The 21130-nt window shown below is 48.4% G+C and overlaps 1 protein-coding gene across 1 annotated transcript in view; it reads left to right on the forward strand.

The window, feature by feature from the left end:
* Positions 1 to 9260: 9260 nt before the first annotated feature.
* PTPN5 (protein tyrosine phosphatase non-receptor type 5) overlaps positions 9261 to 21130 on the forward strand; it is a gene marked incomplete at both ends in the record, with an annotated part of 48777 nt that continues 36907 nt past the window's right edge. Inside the window, 2 exons of the mRNA XM_080909238.1 lie at positions 9261 to 9359; positions 15631 to 15833. Coding sequence (XP_080765364.1) covers positions 9261 to 9359; positions 15631 to 15833 — 302 coding nt within the window. The remainder of the gene's footprint in view (positions 9360 to 15630; positions 15834 to 21130) is intronic.

The raw sequence follows: 21130 nt of genomic DNA on the forward strand, positions 1-21130 counted from the left end.
CAACACCCTTCTCAGGCAGCTCACTCCTGAAGGGACCTTAACTCCAACCCCAGTGGGATCCAACAAAGGGATCTGGCCTCTTCAGGTGCCAACACACGTGTGCATACCCCCCCACACACTGTAATTATAAATATAAAATAATCATAAATAATAAAAATTGCGAAACTTAGTAGTGCCTCTGTCTTATGCTATGAGGAGACACAACCACCACAGCAACCCTTGTAAAGGAAAACGTTTCATCCGAGCTGGCCCAGTATCTTCGTGGCAGGAACTGTGACAACGACCAGGCAGGTATGGTGCTGGAGCAGGAGCTGAGAATTCTACATCTCCAACCTCAAACAGCAGACAACTGTGTGCCATACTGGGTGCCACTTGAGCATGTGACACTCCACAGTGACACACTTGCTCCAACAGGGCCACACCTACTCCACCAAGGCTGCACCTGCTAATGGTGCCACTCCCTATAGGCCAAGAATTCAAAGACCTGAGTCCACGGGGGCCATTCCCAGTCAAGCCACCACGGACTCTATTAATCATCTCATCTATAATTCACAAGTTTGCTCATTTAGAACATATTATAAAATCTAAGAAATACAAGTGAGACAGTGACTATTACCATGTAGCTTATAACCAGATGATGCAATGTGTTAGAAGGTAAAAGAAGCTGATATAAGAGAGAGGCAGATGGAAACAGCCAAAAGGAGCAGGAAGGGCTTGGTAGAGCAGTCATGGAGGTCCAGCTCGCTTCCCTCGCCACTGAGAGTCTAATAACTTCAGCAAACCCCAAAGAAGATGAGTTATGGCTGCAGGATGGCTGCTTGCCTTTCTTTTTAGCTTCCAAGATGACCGGACTCAAATCTGAGGCTCGTTACAGCACCTTAGAGGTCCCTGAGGACAAGTTAGTCACGGCCCTTTCTCCCTTGGAGAAATACAGTGGCTGTGCCCAGCACCAAACTGTATTCAAACGCCAGCTCTGACACTTTGAAGGTACATGGCTTTACAGCGGTATTCTGTTCCTCTGAGCCCCGGTTCCCTGCCTCAAACTGGAGATATTAATAGGACCTACGTCACAGGGCTCGTTTCAGGATTTAGTGAGATGGCACAGGTGAGTTCCTTTGCACACAGGAAGAGCCCACTGAAATCAGCTGTAACTGCTGAGTCTCACTCCGGTCTCTCGACATTTGTTTACCTTTTCCTTGGTCCTGGTTCTTTAGCCTTACTGATATTTTATACATTGATTATAGTTCCTGCTTCAGTGGCAAGCCACCTCAGGTCCTTTGTGGATTAGGGGAGGTTATAAATAAGTAAGTAAATAAATAAAAGTCTGGGCAGGAGAATATTTACACAGAAGCAAAACATTTCATTACCAACAGACTGAATTGCAAGTGAAGCCAAAAGCAAAAAATATTGATCCTGATTTCTAGGAGTACATCAAAAGCCACCACAAGACACCCTCTGGTTTCTCTTCGGCCATTTTTGCCCGCCCGCCCTTCCCTCTCCTTTCTCTCCCCTCTTTCCTTCTTTCCCAACCACGTCTTCCTCCCTCAAGACTGAGTGGATGAGTCACACAAAATGACTCAATAGCCCCCCAGGTCCTCCCAGCCTCCTGACAGCTTCGGTGCCATGGGCCTCATAGAGCTGCCATTCCTGCCATTAGCAAAGAGATGGGAAACAGATGGGGGGGTCACTTTCCATGCTGACACACGGACACACAGACAGGCAGAATGCTGACTCTGCGAACTACCACACACAGGCTAGACCCTCTCCTGTCAAGAGTGACTGAGCTGTGTGGTGACATAAAAGTCCCCGAAACCCCTCAGCGCCCCAAATTCCTGACTGGCAGTAACAGAAGGCAAAAAGCAAAGGAGAAAAAAAAAATCATTTGAGCCCTAACTAGCTTTATTTTGTTTTATTTTTAATTATGTGTATATCGGCGTGAGCGTGCGCCATGTGAGTACGGGTGCCTATGGAGGCCAGAAGACAGTATTGGATCCTCTGGAGCTGGACTTACAGGTGGCTGTGAGCACCTCTGATGTGGGTGGTGGGAACCGAACTCAGATCCTTTGCAAGAGTAAAGCATGCCCTTCACCAGTGAGCCGCCTCTCTGGCCCCAGAGCCCCTACTATCAGAGTGGCTTCCAGAGGTCTTTCCTGCTTCTCTCTACAGTGACAACTGGGAGTGAGTTCTACACTGAGCAAGGGCAGTTCAGGAGGCAGCCCTCACACACACACACACACACACACAGAGAGAGAGAGAGAGAGAGAGAGAGAGAGAGAGAGAGAGAATGCTAATCTCCACCAGAGCATGACCCTGGGCTTGGCTGACCCTAAGCCCTCTTTCTCTTTCGCTAACATCGGCTACCCCCCTTCCCCAGAGCAGAGGTTCTCCCTTCTGCTCGGACTTTGAACTGGCTAGAGCTTCATTTAAAGAGCACACCTCTTAAGTGACATTAAATGAGTCACCTATCCTTTCTGGTTTCTCCAGATTATTGGCATATCAGAAAATGCCCGACTCCGTAGCTGCTGGTCACTTTAGTGAGACCTGGGGACGTTCAGCCTGACACTCCATCATGGTGCTGACACACTGAAATCATCCCTGCTGCCTGGAAAGGAAATTCCTAGAGGGTGAGCAGGTGAGGTAGCCTGTCTCTGCAGGCAAAAGAAAAGCTCAGGGTCTCCAGATCAATATTCTTGACCTCCAGACACATCCTGATGGAGCCTTCTGTGCAGGGGATGAAGGAGATCAAAGTCACTGTCTGGAAGTGCATCTAGGAGGAAGGCAAGGAAAACCCATCACAGCCAACCGAGAGTGATGGGGGCTGAGTGTCCCTGGAAACACAGCTTTGGCTGTCCCTTGGATGAAACAGAGCCACTGGAGGCAACTGGATAAAGGACTGACATTTCTTTCAGACCGCCACCTAGAGGGTGGCCAGGGAGGTTCCGAGAAGGAGGTGACACTTGGTGTTGAAAAGTGCACAAAGCCTGGGGGGGGGAGCACAGCGTGGTCATCGGCCTAGAGATGGGAGAACAACAGTTGTGGGGGGGGGGACTGCGGGGCAGCATAAGAAACCGGAGCACCTCGGGGTACACAAAATAAAGGGCATAACTACGGTAGGAAAACACAAGGCGTAGGCCTGCAGTCCTAACCAGAATCACCAAAGACCTGACGGAAGGACTACATTGAAGAGGTCATAGGAGAAAGGAAAAGCACACGGTTTTCTGGAGCTGAGAGATTAACAACGTAAAGGTCCTGGGGCCCGAGAGGCTGCCATCTTGGTTATGGCCACAGATTGAGAGGAAGGAGTGAAGGGCAGGAAGTGAAGTTAGAGCCTTAAAGGACGGCCTGCTCATGAAAACCCTCTCAGGCTATAACGGTCGGTGGCCTTCTCGTGAACACAAAGGGCACCGGCTGTGGGAGTTCTCACAAAGGATGCAACCTGGTGCGCGGTTCACAAGGTGCGCTCTGCCCACCCTGTGAAGAAGCAGCCGCAGGTGGCCTGGGATGGACGACTGGTAAAGAGGCTACTGCGGAAAGCGGTGGCCCGCGCCGTTCTTTTTAGTAGCCGCTGCCTTCATTTTCGCCACGTAAAACATGTGCAGTCCGCTGCCCCACCGAGCCTGCAGTCGGGTGAAATTTCAGGAACCGGCCCCGGAGAAGGTAAGGCTGGAAATATGCCACACCTGGGTAAGCCCCTAGGAACCCCGGTGCCCACAAGAAAGCGAAGCAGATGGGTGCCTGTCCCGCTGCATAAGTCAGGAGAGCTAACCCGGGTGGAGAGAGAGGTGTCCACCCGCTCTTGCTCTACAGAGACAGAAAAAGAAGGAGTGGGAAGTAAGGTGCCTCCTCCGAGTCCTGGAACAGGTCCGGAGCTCCGGGCTCTGCGGTGTTCCGCAGGTACAGGTGCCAGCATCCCGGCAGGAAACGCTACAGCATCCCCTCCGTGCACAAACACCCCCACCCCAGCTCTGACCCCTTTGTCTAGCTTGCCTCTACCCTCGTCCATCTGTCTGTCCGTCCCGCTCCAGATAAAATGTGTTCAGCCCTAGTGGGGTCCCTCTGGCGGTTGCCGTAGTCGCGCAGCCCCGACCCGGGGCTCCCGAGAGGAGAAAATCATGAATGAAATGGTTGCGGCGCTCCCACTCCCCCGCCCTCTCAGTCCAGGCAACCTTGGCATGGGGGCGGCGCCAGCGAGGACTCCGCACAGAGTTGCGGCGGGTGTGGGGGCACCGGAGATGGGATCCGATGTTAAGGGTCTGTGCTCCCCCTCCTAGAGCCCTAGGCAATGCCGGAACTCCCCACCCCCACCCCGCCAAGCCGGCGAGCCCTGCGCAATTCCCGGGGAGCGGCGCAAGCCCGTCCGGGGGCGGGGCGGAGCCGGGGCTGGGGGTGCCAAGCAGACCCGGCAGCTGCGCCCGCGACTCTGCAGTCCAGGCGCATTTGGTGGGGCGATTGGGCAGAGAGCATGCAAGGAGAGCGGGACTGAGGGCTCCGCGGACAGACCGACAGACGGACGCCCCCGCATACGCAGACGCACCGAGCTCCGCACGGCCCCTGTCACACACAGACAGGGACACACGCAGACACGCACACTCGCGCGCTCACATCCTCCCGCCAGCCTGCTTGTCCGCCGGCGCCTGGAGCTCGCTCTGGCCGGTAAGTGCGGCGCCTTTGTGTCAGAAGCCTGGAGGTATTGGTACGGGGGTCCCCTCTGGGGCGGCAGCAAAATTGGCACCTCCTCCAACCCACGGACGCAGGAGCCCGAGTCCGCCCCCGCCACGCCCCCCGTGGGGCGCCCCGAAGACTAGAAGTGGGGCCCCCAATGCAGGGGAGGGGGCTTGTGGTTGGGGACCAGGGAGGGAGCGGCCGCCACTCCCCGTGCTCTTGCGGGTTCCAAGAAGGGATCCAGATAGTGGTCCAGGTCCAAGCTTCTGCGGCCCAGGCTGGTGTGCAGCTCTCTCAGCTGCAGCACCCCTCCGGAGTCTGAACCCCAGAAAGGGGTGATGGAAAGGGTAGTTAGCCAACTGGTCGCTAAATCGTGTCTTCCCCAAGACCCTTGAGCCATCTGCCACTCCGTTCCAAAATAGAATTTCAGTGCATTTCCCCTCCCCCGACATATTGCTTTTTTTTTTTTTTTTCCTGGAGGAGGCCCAGGCTCCTGCAAAGCTTGGGTCAGAATCCTCATCAAGGATCAGTTAGAGAGAGGATCTTGGGACCGGGAAAACTCATTTGATAGCTTCATTTTCCAGACAGGGAAACTGAGGTCCAGGGAGGTGGTAAAGCCAAGGTCACTAAAGAGTTAGTAGCAAAGCATGCATCATAATCTGGGGTGCTTGGTTTTTATACTCATTTCTTCCCCTACCCAACCCCCAGGAAACCCCAGAGCCCAGAAATTCACGTGAATATGCCAGGTGAGTCTTGGCAATGCTGGCCCTTCCCCCAGCTGAGGCTGGAGATGCCATTCATTTCCTGTCATCCTTACCGGTTTAAAAAAAAATAAAATAAAAATGGGAGTGGGTGCTTTAATTTGCCTCATTTCGCCTCTAGGGGGGCTCTGCTTTGCAAGCATCCATGGTTCGGATGGAGAATGAAGCGGAAATTAGATTCCTGGTGTGAATCCAGCCCTCCAGAAGTCGCTAAGCCTGAGGGTCCCCAGTTGGACCAGTGACGTGGCATTCCATGCTTCATCTCTTCTCCTAACTTTGAGATGGCCATGTGGACTCCCAGTCAGGCACACTTGCCTTCCTCCATGAGCACCCTCACCCAACCATGTCTTCCTAGAGGTCTAACCGTCCTTCCTCTGTGGAGGTGCCCCAGGTCTACGCCGATGATGTCCCTTTTTTCTTGCTGTTTATTAAGGCTGAGAGAGCTACCGAGGAAGCTTGAGTTACAGATGCAGAAACAAACACAACCTGAGGAAAGGTGAAGTTGGTCACCTTGGAGAGTTGGGATGGGACAGGGTTCAAGTTGAAGACCAAGTTCCGTGTCTAGGGATAATGTATGCAGATTACTGAGCACAGTCCCCAGGCCAGAGGGAGGACTTCGGAACTGCTTGATTCTTATAATATTGGTGCCTTAGCTTTGCAGACATGCCCCCTGCTTGTTCCCATCTTTGGATCCTTTGAGAACATGGAGTTTTTAAGTCTTCTCAGGATCTTCCCTAAAGCCAGGCTCACCTGTGCCTGGACCGAGCGCTCAGCCCCTGTAAGACGTCCGTGCTAACTGGCCCTGGAGGACTTTTGCTTACCAGTTAGTTTACACAGTTGTTTAGGTTGTGTGATTAGGCGGTGCATCTTAGCACGGTGTCAAGGCTTGTCTTACCCTTGGTATCTGTATTTACTTGGCTCAGCGCCCATAATGCCAGGAACAACAACCACTCCATTAAGCAGGTGGGGAAAGCCAGGACGAAACTAGAAAGGCTGGGGGGAAGGAATAGCGAGGCAGATAACCTACTAAAAAAGTTTATAAGAAGCACAGGTCTCATCTTCTTGAAGCTCGGTGTGGTACCTGAGCTAGGTCTAAGTGATGTGTGTATTAGAAGGCAGACGCTGGGATGCTTCCAAGACGTAGAAACAGCCGGAGCAGGGAGCAGACAGATCCAAGGACTTGGAAGAAGATCAGAAACTGAAAGGTGATCCATCCCCACTAAGGCCAAGAGTTAAAAAACAACTCATGGTAAGACTTTAGATGTGTCAGGCAGGTGCTGGGTCACTGGGTGCCAAGCCAAGGAACTGGACTTTCATTGTTGAATGGAGGAGAGATGTAATCAGACTACAAGGAGAACAGGCAAGATGGAGACAGCCCGTTGACAGGGAGCTCAAGTGGGAAAAGATGACAGCAGCCTCTGGAGAGATAGCAAGGACCTGGGCTGGGGGTGGTTGCAAGAACAGATAGAAAACAGATCTGGCATCAGCAAGAGGTCTCACTGTCACCAGAACCCGCAGGTGACTTTAATGTGGGCGCCTCAGGGAAGGAGGAGTGAGAGATGACAAGGCTTTGTGGTTTGAATGGCTGATATTGCCATTCACAAAAACAGTCCACCAGGAGGGGGAAGGAGACTCTGGAGGCATAGGAGTGGCTGGCAGAAGTCATGATGAATTCCGATACAAAGCTTTGCAGATGTGGTCAAGTGTTAGTCCCTCCATTTATCCCCTGATGCACAGAAACATCCGTGATGCGCTGGCCTGTTGCAGGTTCCGGGAGTGAATTGTTGAAAAAGACAAACTTCTCACGACAAGAGAGACAGAAAATAGAACCTAAGCAGGATAAAATGGTTTGCCTCTGGAGCAGGATAAAGCAGGAGTGGTAGGTAAGGGTGGAGGAAGGGACGTTCCTTAAACAAAACTGCCTTTTGGGAGTTGATATCCAAACAAAGCACTGAAGGAAGTGAGAAGACGGGAGAGCAGTCCTTTCTAGAGGAGGTTGCATGTGCAAGAGCTCTGGGTAAGAATAAGTGAGTATTTCTAAGGAGCCTTTGTTGCTATAAGAGGTAGGCAGGGGAGAAGTCTGGCCGGGGGACAGGGCATGAAAGAGGGCAGGGCCTATCCTGCAGCTTCTCATAGGTCTGAGGAATGAGACCTATAATGTGTTGGTGTTAATTAGTCCAAGAGGAACTGGGGTCCTATTTGTGTATTCTTAGTGCCTAGCAAAACGTGGCTCACTAATATAGTCTTAGAAGGGAAAAAAGCTGGAACTGGCCATTCATGTACCAGATTTCATATCTTAGGATTTCATGAATCAATAAATATATGGTGTCACTGTAAGGATACAGTGAACTTGTAGTATGGTCACATTCGTAAAACTTAGGGGACGTGAAGGCCTGCGCTGTAAACTGAGTCAAACACGGGTATCTTGGGCATCAAGATGGCCCAAGAGATGAATCACTTGCCATGAAAACCATGGCTTGATCCCTGGAGACCATGGAAAGATGGGAAGAGGGAAATGACTCTGCAGGGCTGTCCACTGACCTCCGTGCGCACACCACAGAATGCACGCACCCACACACGGCAGTGATTTAAATCTTCATCTTGTTCAGTCTGACTCAGTGTTGTAAATACTGCTAGTAACTAGGACTGTGTAGAAAACATACCTGCAGTGTTCACAAACCCGTTAAAATGGTAGCCTTTGAGGTCTTTGATCTTACTTCTGTCTTACAGTTCCTCCTGTTTAACCCCTTCACCCTCAGCTGCTTTTCTGACAAACGTTCTGAAGACACTGACTTCTCTCACACAAAGACACAGGGGTCCAGGATAAGGCATTATCGTCTCCAGTAAAATGACAGACTCCCAAAAAAGGCAGAGAGAGCCAATGCAACACAAATTATTTATAGAGTATGACTACTTCAAGCACATGACTCGTTATTTAAATGAATCTACAAGTGTCAGGGGCAAAACTCTAGAAGGTAGCTAGCCGTAGAAAACACCTATGCATTAAACTGAACGAGGCTTGTGTGGACATTTTAAATTGTATGGGGCCCTGTGCCAAAAACAAAAGCAGCTCACCAGAAAATACCGATGCACCCATATGGCTTGGCACAACTGTAGATGTGGTCTGACCCTAAACTTGCCCGTGGCTGAGTGAACTGAGTGAGGTTCTTCCTGTCTCCCAAGCTCAGTGTTCCCATCTCCAGCTGGGGTAAGGTTTAGGTTCCCAGGACACTGCAACACTAAGCCCTCCTACCCTGTGCAGTTGACAGTGGTGTTGTGGCTCCCTGTGCTCAGCGGATGATTTGGGGGAGGGGTGTGGGGCAGATAGGTAACATGTTGGCCTGCTGACAACATGAGCTGTTCCCACAAACAGGAAGCCAGCTGCGAGCCTGTACCAAGTGGGGAACAAGCAGAGAGGTGGTCTTAGTCTAAGGCTCAAAGCCTGAACCTCCTGGTCCAAACTCCATCTGAGCCCAGCAGGTGCTTTGCCTCCGTACCCTGGAGCAGGAAGAAGAGGGTGCGGAACAGGAGAGCTGGGGCCTGGAGAAAATGGAGAGAAATAGACCTGTGATTGAGTTGTGGGAGTGTTTGGGAGGGTGTACGCAAGGCCTTGCCTTGAGTTCCTTGGGGTATACACCTAGGGGTAAAATGGCTGGCTTTCAGGGTGATTCTATGCTTCACTTTGTGAGAAGCTAATGGTGTGCTTTTATTTAAAAATAAAAGGGATTTTTGCATGCCTGGTATGAAGAACAACCCCCCCGCCATGGAAGTCTTAGGGCCGAACGGCACAGGAAGAAGCCATTAATTTAAAACAAGTAAATTTGGTGTGAGCTCCGCATGATCTTGGAGGTAATAGAGAAGAAGAAAGGGGAACGGAATGCAAATGAGAACAAGCCGCCATTTCTGGAGAATTATTGTGATCCGAAGGCACTGTGGGTGGGAAAAGAACGCTCTCCTGAGAGATGATAGTGGGTGGAATTCATTCAAGCATGCAGGTATTTACTGCTCTGGGCATCGGAGCCTCAGCCTTACCCTTGAGGCAGTCTGACTAGTGGGGACAAGAAAAGCAATCTGGCAACAGCGGTCAGTCCTTATCAACGTGTGCCATGAGAACAGGCACGCAGACCTTCAGATCGAGCTGGTGATAGGAGCGTGCAAGCCCCACTACTCAGAGGGCTGAGGCAGGAGGATAATAAGTTTAAGGCCAGCCTGAAATTCAGAATAATCAGTTCAAGGCCAGTCTAACCTAGTGAGATGCTATTCAATGATTTTTAAAGTAGGGGAGCTAGATATCTATATATCTATACAGTTATAGATATATAGTTATAGGAATCTATATAGTTCAGTTGGTAGAGCTCTTGTCCGGCATACATGAAGCCCTGGGTTTAGTTCTCAGCACTGCATACATTTGGTATGTAGTGCATGCCAGTAAATCCCAGCACTTAGAAAATTCAGGGAGGAAGACCTTAAGTTCTAGGTCATCTTTTGACAACATAGTAAGTTCAAGGCCAGCCTGAGATAAATGATGCACTGTCTTTATTAAAGATTGCTCACATATAATCCTAAAGGTACATATACATATACATATACATATACATATACATATACATATACACATACACATACACATACATATACATATACATATACATATACATAAACCTATACCTATACCTATACCTATACCTATACCTATACATATACATATACATATACATCATATACAACACATACATCATATACATATACATATACATATACATATACATACACATACACATACACATACACATACACATACACATACACATATACATATACATATACATATACATATACATATACATATACATATACATACACATATATATGCAGTCAGATGCACAATGATCTACTGAGCCTTTACAATCCTACAACTATCAAAAAAATGCAGATGTGGATGTGCCTTAAGGATGCTACTCGTGTGTTTATATACACAGTGCATGGCTGATTTTTATCAGTAGAATTTATTTTTATGGAACCAGAAGGGTAAATTTCATCCTTTATCTAAATAAAAATAAAATAAAATAAAATGATAAGAGATGTGAAATGCGTCATTAACCTCCAGCCTCCGAAGGCAATAACTACTCCCACTTCTACCATTGTGGGGGAATTTTATCTTTTCTGGATCTTCATGTAAATAGAATCATGATGACATTGATTTGGGTATTGATTTCTAAGTGACAACTAGAAGGGGGGAGGATGCCCACTGGGTTCAGAACGGTTGCCCTTCCACCCCGCCGCCAGCCACACTGAGATGCCCCTTCTTGCCCAGTTACCTATCCAAGCCTCTGCGTCCTGTTTCCTCCCACCCCAAGCATCTTCCCTGCTGTTAGGGGACTCCTCCTGGCCTTTCAGCTCTCATCCGTGCAATTACGCCTTCTATAAGACAGCCCCAGCTTGCACTTCACACACACACACACACACACACACACACACACACACACACACACACACACACACCTGGCACGACTTACTAGATTGAAACCAGCAGAGCAGAGGCTGAGATCAACTACGCATGTCCCGAATGAGCTATGCAGATACAGATGTAGCATTATCCCGTTTTATCTTAAGATTATTTCAGATACAGAGTTTTTTTTTTAAGATAAGTATGTGGGGGGCTGAAGAGATACCTCAGTGATTAAGAACATTAGCTGCTCTTGCAGAGGACCCAGGTTCAGTTCCCAGCACCCACACGGTGACTTACAACATTTCCCGAGGGGATCCAACGCTTTCTTCTATCTTCCATGAGCAGGAGACGTGCACACAGTGTGCAAGAATACCCACAGGCCAAACATTCATGCACATAAAATGAAAACTATGTTTTTGTATCTATGTAGGTGTGTGTGCACACACAGCCTAGGGATCATCTAAGTGGTGGGTACTTGTCTACTATCTGAGAGGTGCTAGATTCAATCCTCAGGACCACAGAAAATAAATGAACATAAAAACACAAATTTAAGAATCACAACCTGGAACCTGTATGATTGAAGGAGAAAAATGGCTCCAAAACTTCTCCTCCGGCCTCTGCTGGCACAGCACGGCAATTGCACAAGTATGGGTAAAACGTTAAAAATTAGGATAACTGTAAATACAGCCCAAACTGCTTCCTGAAACTGATTAGAGGGAAACAGTGAGGAGTCTAATTTCTGGGCAACGATGGGAATCAGAGCCTGGGACTTATGGCCAAAGAAAGCTGTGTAGCTCAAGGCAGCACAGGGAGGCGGAGACCAGCCAAGGAGGTAAAGGTCAAAGGTTTTCAAGAGGAGCCTTTATTGACAATGGGGTCATATAGTCGGGAGCTATTCACAGAAAGCCTTAAAGCAGGGTCTCCCATTGTGCTGAAGGCTGAGTCCTGAGTCCCTGTCCCTCCTCTTTCTCTCCATCATCATCTCTCGCTTCTTACCTTCCCATCTCCTGAATTTGAGCACACAGGAAAGTGCTGAGGGACCAGTGCATTGCCTTTTGTCCCTTCTCTGTCTCCCTACACTGGAGGATACAGGATTAAGTCCATCCCTTACTCCTCCTTTGCCTGAGCAGCTCATAGAAGACACAGTCATGAATAGGCAAGCCAGAGAACACCTCTAGGATGAGGTGTAGTTCTTCACCAGGTCCCAGACCACTAAAGTACTGAAGGAAGACTTCACATGAAGCCCAGGTTGCCTGCAGCAGTCTTACTGGAGAAAACTGGAGGAAGCATGCACTAAGGTGGGCCTTAGAAGAGCAGGAAGCCACAGCATAGAGAACCTGTCTAAGCAGGAAGAATAGGAGACAGAGAGGCTGAGAAGCAGGAGAAACATACACCCACTTCATCATGGAAGAGGACCCAGAGAATTCAATTATTTTAACCTCTAACCCATTCAGATGGGAAAGAGGAGTTTGTCTGAGGAACCTTTCTCTTTAATGCAGGGATACCTGGCAGAGACTAAGGCAATGGGAGGCTGACTTTCATAGTTGATAGCAACTATATAAAGAGGTTGCCCTGGGGCTGGAGAGATGGCTCAGTGGTTAAGAGCACCGACTTCTCTTCCGAAGGTCCTGAGTTCAAATCCCAGCAACCACATGGTAGCTCACAACCACCTGTAATGGGATCTGATGCCCTCTTCTGGTGTGTCTGAAGACAGCGACGGTGTACTTATATACATAAAATAAGTAAATAAAATATTTAAAGAGGTCTCCCATGACTTGGGGGTAGACTGAGCTGGGTCAGTAGGAGCACTGAGGTGTCCATCTCAGGATTATCTAGCATTTTCTGTACACAGGACTCTTCCTAGTCTTTACTGCAGCTCTGAAGCTCTCCTGCTGAGCCTCAGGGAGATTAAGACACCAGCCCAGGGCTCTGTAGGGAAAGGGTTGTAGTGCCAGCTTCTGAATCTATCCTTTCCCCAGAGATCTGTGGCTGACTTAAGAAGAGCAGCCACAGACTGCCAGTGTGTTGTGTTTTGAGAGAGTCAACTCACAGTGTGTCTGTTGAAGGCCACCAGGGTCCCAGGAACACACCTATTTCCAGAACACAGTAAAAGAATCCAGCCTCCATCCTGACTTCTCCATTGGCCACAATGAACATCTTGTCTCCTAAATATATCTACCTTTCTTCTAACTTCTACAGATGAATCGTGGTATCTCCCTCTGTGGTGACTGGAATGAGAATGTCTCTCCTTGACTCCCACCCCATAGGCTCCTATATCTGCATGTTTAGGCCCCAGTTAGTGAACTGTTTGGAAGGGTTAGGAGGTTTGCCCTTGTTGAAGGAAGTGTGCCGAGTGTGCTGCTGGGGGGTAGGCTTCGAGGTTTCAGAGGCTCACATGAGACCCATATTCATTCTCTCTCTCTGTCTCTCTCTCTCTCTCTGTGTGTGTCTCTCTCTGTCTCTCTCTGTCTCTCTCTGTCTCTGTCTCTCTGTGTGTGTGTGTGTGTCTCTCTCTGTCTCTGTGTGTGTGTCTCTTTCTCTCTCTCTGTCTCTCTCTCTGTGTGTGTCTCTCTCTTTGTCTCTGTCTCTCTCTCTCTTTCTCTCTGTCTCTGTCTCTCTATCTCTGTCTGTGTGTGTGTGTTTGCTGCCTGTGGATTAGGATGTAAACTGCTTTGCCTATCTGCTTCATGGCATGACAATTAGGGGCTAACCTCCTAAAACTGTAAGCAAGCCCCCAATTAAATGTGTTCTTTTATGAGTTGCCTTGGTCATGTTGTCTCTTCACAGCAATAGAACAGACTAGGACACACACACACACACACACACACACACACACTTTTCTAAAGACATCAGAGAAGCGTGTGGCACATACAAACACCTGACTTGTCTTTGTTATGGTTGCTTCAGGAGGTCAGACCCTTTTCAGCCTTCATTCCTAGCCCTTTCTATGTCTTTTTCTTGGGTCTTGCTCAGTTCATTCAAAAGAGCCTCAGTCCGGAAGTTGTCCCTGAGCCTAGTTTCTGCTTGGGCTTTCCCAGGCTTGTCTCTGACTCTTTATCAAACTGCTCCTTCCAACCCTGACGATTCCCCATCACCCCCACATGTACTGCTGAAGGCTGAGCCAAGCATGACCCCAGAGGGGCTACTCAGAGGCTGGAATGGGACCATAATGGGAACTACAGCCACTGAGGATGTGACAGTAGCTAGGACTTTAAGGTGACCATCTTTACACCTTCCCCTCCCTAAACGCCTCCAAGCCCCATAAGAAGGAACATAAAAGATTCCAGATGTGACCATCACAGCTTCTCCATAGCAAGTCACAGCAACACCAACACAGCCAGCAGCAGGAAGCCCAAGTGACACCAGAGGTAGGGGGCGGTCAAAGGCACAGAACGAAGTAAAGCCACCATTTGTGAAGTCTAAATTCTATTCCAGGGGGAAAGCAGAGAGCTGCACAAAAGTCCGGGGTTCCTTTCTGCCAGCCGGGGCAGAAGGCCAGGGATGGGGATGGGATCCCTGCTAAAGCCAGACACATAAGGCTTAGCAGAACTGGGTAACACTTGCAGCACTGAGCGCTATGTGCTCTTCCAAGTCTTAGATTTACTTAGCACGGGTATTTCTGTCGGTCCAGTTTCCTAACCTGATAAGGAAACTGAGGCACAGAGAAACTCAACAAAGCTCTGGACAATGTCCAAGGCTGGCAGCAAAACCCCTCACGTTCACAGCTTGGAACCAACCACGGTAGCAGCATTTACACCATGGAAATCAGCAAAAGTTACAAAGCCTGAGCTTTGCGGCACTTGACCCTGGACTCATCTTGAATCTGTATAGATCCTGTCTGGAAGGAAAAGGGCTGTAGCCATTGGAGAACACCCAAAGCGCACACAAAATAATAACAATTGGCATTCCCCTTCTTAAAAAGGAGCGTGTATTCATACAAATCAATGGATGTGATTATGACATTTCCATATGCGTGCCAAACATATTTCAATCATGTTTGTCCCTCACATGCTTTCCTACCCCTTCTTCCTCTGCCGCTCCTCCTCTTTCCACTTAATCTCATTTCTGTTTCCGTGTCTTTTCTTTTTAATCTAGAGTCTACCTATTAGAGAAAATGTGATATTTGTCTAAGTCTGGCTAACTTTGTTTAACATGATGTTCTCTGGTTCTACCCTTTTATCTGCCACATGACATAAATTCATTCTTTATAGCCAAATTAGACCCTGTAGTGTGCATGGACCACATTTTCTCTATCCCATTTCAGCTGCTGGTGGATGTCTAGGTTGAGTCCATGCCTGGGTATCATAAACAGTGCCGGCATAACTTGGGTGTGTAGATGTCCCCATCCTTTACTGACTTAGATTTCTTTGGGTAAATGCCCAAGAGCGGTGTAGCTAAATCCTAAGGAAGCACCATTTTTAGCTTTTTGAGGAACCTCTTTACTGATATCAATAGCAGCTGAATCAACTTTACATTCCCAACAACAGTATAGAAGAATACCTTTTCCCAGCATCCTCTCGGAAGTTTGCTGTTTGGTTCCCTGAAAGTAGCCATTCCAAGTGGAGTGAGCCGGAATCTTTAACTGTTATTCGTTATTTGTTGGTTATTTGTACAGTTGCCTTGGAAAACTGTCCAACTGTGGGTGTCTTTGGGACCTTATGGGTTCATGTCCTGAACATTTTACATACATCTCATGTAAAAACCTTGAATAGAACTCAAAATTCACTCACTCTTCCTAATAACCCTCTGAATCTTAAGTGTGTGCCAGGTGAGGAAACAGAGCTGGGAATCAGGCATTTTGGCCAAGATCAAGGAGCCAGTTGGGAGCCCGAATTTGTGGAGCAATATCAGAGGTTCATATTTGTGGAGCAATATCAGAGGTTCATATTTGTAGAGCAATATCAGAGGTTCATATTTGTGGAGCGATATCAGAGGTTCATATTTGTGGAGCAATATCACAGGTTCGTATTTGCTTCTTTTGTGGTAATTTTAATAAGACACTTGTAAAAACTCAAACTCTAACCCACTTTTGTTTAATTTTAGAACCACTTTTTGAACAATTGGATGAATAAAAATTAAGTGTGAGAAACAGGAAACCCATATCTCAAACGACAAATCTTGTGATTCAGGTAGAGCCTGGATCTGGAGTTGAGGCAAACAGTGGAAAGTCTGCCTCTGCTGTTGCCAAGTGTGTTCTTGAGCGAATAACTCTCCCTCTCAGCCACCACAACATGCGCATATGTAAAAGGGAGTTTCTGACCTGGGGTTAGAGTAAGAAAGAAGAAAGGAGGTTTGTGTTTGGAGTGAGATCTAGCACACAGTAAGCCCTAGGCAAAGGGAGGCTGTGATGATCACACCATAGTCCTGGATGCAAGTCTTCCCAATGTGGCAGGACTCAGGGCATTGATCACAGAACAGAGGGATAAGAACAGGAAAGTGGATACCAAGTTCCCTGAGGGAGTCAGCAGTAATTCTTAAGGTGGTAACATTTGAACAGGGTCTTTAAATTAATTTTTATTAGCACAGAGTAATCGATTTCATTATGGCATTTTCATAAATAGACATCATTTTATTTTGTTCTCATACCCCACTACCCTATCCTATCTACCACCCCCACCTTGCTGGGCCCTTCCTTACTTTTAAACAGGTCCTACTTCTCTTAAAGTGAAAATTAGTGTTTCCCCGGGCTGACAGATAAAGAGACTTTTCCAGCAGAGGGAGAGGAAGGTGCCTTTCCAAGGCATTAGAGATGGAGTGAGAGTCTAAGTAGAGAAAGCATCAGCATCCCCACAGGAGGTGTGATCACACCTTCATGTTCATGATTGCCTGTTTTCTCCTCACAAATTAAAACTGTGTACCTGGGGAGTGGGGAGCAGAATGGAATGTTTTCAGAGGCCTTAGAAAACACAGGTAGACCAGATGTCCTTTGAACCGTCAAGACCTCCAGGCCTCCTCTGTGTCCCTGCCTGTCCCACAGTTCATAATCGTATAGGTCTAACCACCTATGCAGATGTTCTCCTCTTTCCAGTGAGCACAGCTGGACTCGGATTCTACCAATGGTTGGCTCAGCTTGGTTCACCCTCCACAGCTGGTCAGCAGCCTTTACCCAGCTTCCCTGGAGCATGGCCTGACTTCCTGGTGTTCTGAGTGTCCTCTGCTAGTCCACTGCCATTCTCACATCTGTCTCTTTTAACCTTGATGCCACAAAGTTGAAACCAGGGATAGGCCCACTTGCCAAAAAAAAAAAAAATTTTTTTGAGGAGAGGGTTCTTTTTAAAGATTTGTTTATTTACTTTACATATAAGAGTACTCTATAGCTAGCTGTCTTCAGACACACCAGAAGAGGGCATCAGATCCCATTACAGATGGTTGGGAGCCACCATGTGGTTGCCAGTCCTGAACTCAGGACCTCTGGAAGAGCAGTCAGTGTTCTTAACCACTGAGCCATCTCTCCAGCCCAGGTATTGTTTTTTTTTACACCTTTCCTTTTCACTACAGGCTCTTAAGACTCAGAACACATCACACCTTTAACTATAGCCAAGAATTAGTAGGTTCGAGACCTGTGACCTATTCATGTACTGATGGAACATGTTTGCCATTATCACACTCAAACCGCCTCCCAAGGCAAGCTCATGCTTCCTAGGAAACCAGTGGTCGCATCCTCTAATACTTCTGCTGCCAGAGAGGACATTAGGGAGCCCCATCCCAGGACAGGCACAGGAATTACTCTCACTCTTCCATTGCTTTACACTGTGAACCCAGAAGAACCACTGTACCCACAAGCCTTAGCATCTTCCTCTACATGATATGGACCATCTGTAGATGGGGAAGGCTTTCAAGAGAACACAGTGCCTGCTATAGTGTGACACCGTTCTATCTCTGAATGTGGTTCCTACCGAAGGCTAGGAGGGGAAAAGGAAGGTGCAGAATGTGAGTAATCGGGGCAGATCTGTAACTGTGGGTAGCCCTGGGCGAGTCATATCATATGACAAAATCTCCACTTTGCTTCTCTAGAGAACTGAAGTACCAGGCAATTTCTTCTAGTCCTGTTGGGAGGACAAGCAGCTCCCACATGAACAGTGCTCAGGATAGGTCCTGGAACTGTGTCATTGTCCACTCCCTCCTGGGACATGGAGTAGTGAAAGAACAAGACTTAATCTACCTGTTTGCCTCCCTCCTCTGGGCACCTCCTCCTCCTGATTTCCATTCACATAAGAATGGAAATTTCTAATTTCTAATTTCCATGAGAAACAGAAGATAGAGATTTTGAAGACCGGGAGAGGTCCGTGGAGAGAGTGAAGTTTCCGCAGAACCCGAGCTGGGTCACAGCAAGATTCATGGATCTTCATCCTAAAGATGGAGTCAGGACAAGGTGCCTTAGTTGTGTACATGAGCCCATGGTGTTTCTCCATATTGCTTGCATGGTTGGCCTCTGTCTCTCAGCCCCTGTGTGGTAGCCGAGGCCAGCAGAGAACCTCTGCGTGTTTGCTGTTCCCATCTAACCATGATGGGAAGCAAGAAGAGCCACTGGACCAAACCACAGATACCCCCGGGCTTATGGCTCATTGCATCCGTGTGGTTTGCACACAGTAGCTGTTTGCAGTAAACCTGAGTTGAAGAAATGGATGGGCCAGTCCCTGTATTAGACTCGCTTGCTTTGAAAGATTCAAAGCCAGGTTCCTAAACCTTAGCGTGGCTTGTTCAGCCCCTTCCATCTTCCCTTCCTTGGGTCCCAGGTAGTCGAATGCTCCATAATGCTACCCACAGAGGAAGATGAAAAGGGAGTCATTCATTTGCGTATATCTCAGCCAGAGAACAGCCAGGCCCCTTCTTTGAGATTCAGAGCACTCTCAAGTTCGTGGTCTGCTCAGATGAGGGCACAGATGGCTGGACAGTGGACAGATGGGCCAGGAGGGTAGGCAGCTTGGTGGGATGGAAATAGCATGAACTAGGTAGGCATTGGGAGTCCTGGGAGAAGAGCCTGTCTGTTCCCTGAGTTTGCTGCACGCATCATTCTGGGCTCTTTGGCTGCCAATAACAGAACACTTCACAACCCAGACGGTACAGATTCTTATTAGGAACCTTGGGGCATGATACAGGCGTGATGGGCAACTGAGCTTTGCTTCAGGGATCCTTCCTATGACAAGAGGCCATCAGGGCATTAGGTGAAGGGGCAGGTATCGCCTAACAAGAATCCAGAACTACCTGAAAAACACCATTCAGGTCCCAACTGTGTGACCTGAGGACTACTCTGCGCCTCAGTTTCCCCCAGCTTGACGTTGCAAAGCTGGCCACTTTTCCTTTACATCTACAGTTTGCTTTTTTGCTGAGGAGAATTCCAGATAGCACCTTTCCCTACCTGGACACCTTGGGAAGGAAGTTTGAGGGAGCTAGGTGAGGTGAGCACTTGTGTGTGGTCCCTGGAGGGCACTGAAACTACATATTTTATGATTAATGACTCATTTGCATAACGTGACCAGCCTGACCATTTCTTTTCCATTGAGCCAGCTGATCCTTGGCTCCTGCATGCTAAACTTGCTGATAACAGACCCGGACGGTGGACTACCTAACCGTTCTTCTCTGTGTTGAGAAGCTCCTAGCCAATGTGAGAACTGATCACCACCCTATTTTTGACCTTTAAAGTCCATCAAAGGCTCAGGAGCAAGACTGGGTGCCTAGAACGCATCAGGGGTGGGGAGAGGAGGGGAGGATGCTCCCATATCACTGAGGTGGATGGGGAAGGTAGCTGTATGAATTGCTAAGAAGCATCGAAACAAAGTAAGCCACAAGAGAAGCGTGGGGCAGGTACAGGGAAGCCTGGAGGGTTTGGTTCTTCCCTGGAAATTATGAAACACACCATGGAAGAGGTGATGGCTGAGAAGAACACACAGGAGGGGGAGGGTGTGGCAGAAGTCGGAAAGAACATTGCAAGTTGAGGAACAGCACGAACCAAGGCACGGAAGTGAGAACAGTTCCATTTGGCAAACAGAGTTGAGAGATAGGATCTTGAGACAGTGAAGAGCTTTGTGGTGATGGGGAGGCATGCTGAGGGGTCTGAGGGGGCAAGCAGGAAGTCTGTGGTAAAGCACAAGCCTATGTTGATTCCCCCAGCTTCACACTTGGGCATCGTTGTCCCTCCCAGCTAAGTTTCCTCCTCCCATGTCCCCCATATCACCTAAGATGGTGCTTGCTCAGGATCCTCTCCCTGCCTCACCAAATATGTCATCTTTCTCCTCCTAAACACTGAACAAAGCCAGCACCTATTCCGGGAGGCCCTCAGTAGCACCCACCCACCGGCACCTAGGCAGAGGAGTGGCACAAACAAACTCACTTCTGCATTGTCCTGGAACAAGCCCCTGCTGAAACTTCCTCCAACTCATAGTGGCTATTTGTGTCAGCCACGGGCTTCTAGACGTTGGGCAAGTGGTCCGGGACGGGTGTGTGACTATGTGATTATGTCCACAGACATGAAAGGACAGTTAAGGGTAATAATGATGATATTCAGGCTGTAAGAAGCTTGGGGTGTGACCACTGACAGATGAGCAACAGGCCCAGGACAGGGAAGCAATGACCCGAAGTCCTAATAAGTCCTGTTATTGTGGGGGTAATAACAGCACTGGATCATAGTAGCACCATTCACAAGAGCCAAACGGCAGAGCCAGTCCACATGTCCTGATAATTGGAGAATACGATGCTGTCTGTCCATACGGTAGAAAATTATCCACCCATTAGAAAGAATAAAGCCATGGTTACCAGCTTGGATGCACCCATAGGCATTATGCTAAGTGAAGGGAATAAGACATGGGAGTCTCCACGTGTGATTCTACTTCCGTGAAACAACCAGAATTGGCCATGGAAGCACAAATAAAACCAGAGGTTGCCAGGGGCTGAGGGGATGGAAGATGGAATATGGCTCTTTAATAAATATATGGGGTTTCCTTCGGGAGGTAAAAACATGGTGTAACTCGGTGATGCTACTATTAGGTGACATGAGTGTATTCAGTGCACGATGACGGGTTTCCAGGTGTGGCAGTACATACCTGCAGTCCCACCGTTCGAGGGCAGAGGTAGGAAGATCAGGAGTTCAAGACCAACCTCAACTGCTTAACAACACTGCTCCATAAATAAGTAAAGAAATAAACGTCAGATTTTATGCTATGCAGACTTTATGGACAGGTGCCGCCTGCTAAATCCTGAGTCCCTTCCTTACACCTAGCTCCACCCCCTCCTGTTGCAGACTTCCTGATCCCAGGCTGGC

Source organism: Micromys minutus (genome assembly GCF_963924665.1).
Source record: "Micromys minutus genome assembly, chromosome: 32".
Taxonomy (NCBI): domain Eukaryota; kingdom Metazoa; phylum Chordata; class Mammalia; order Rodentia; family Muridae; genus Micromys; species Micromys minutus.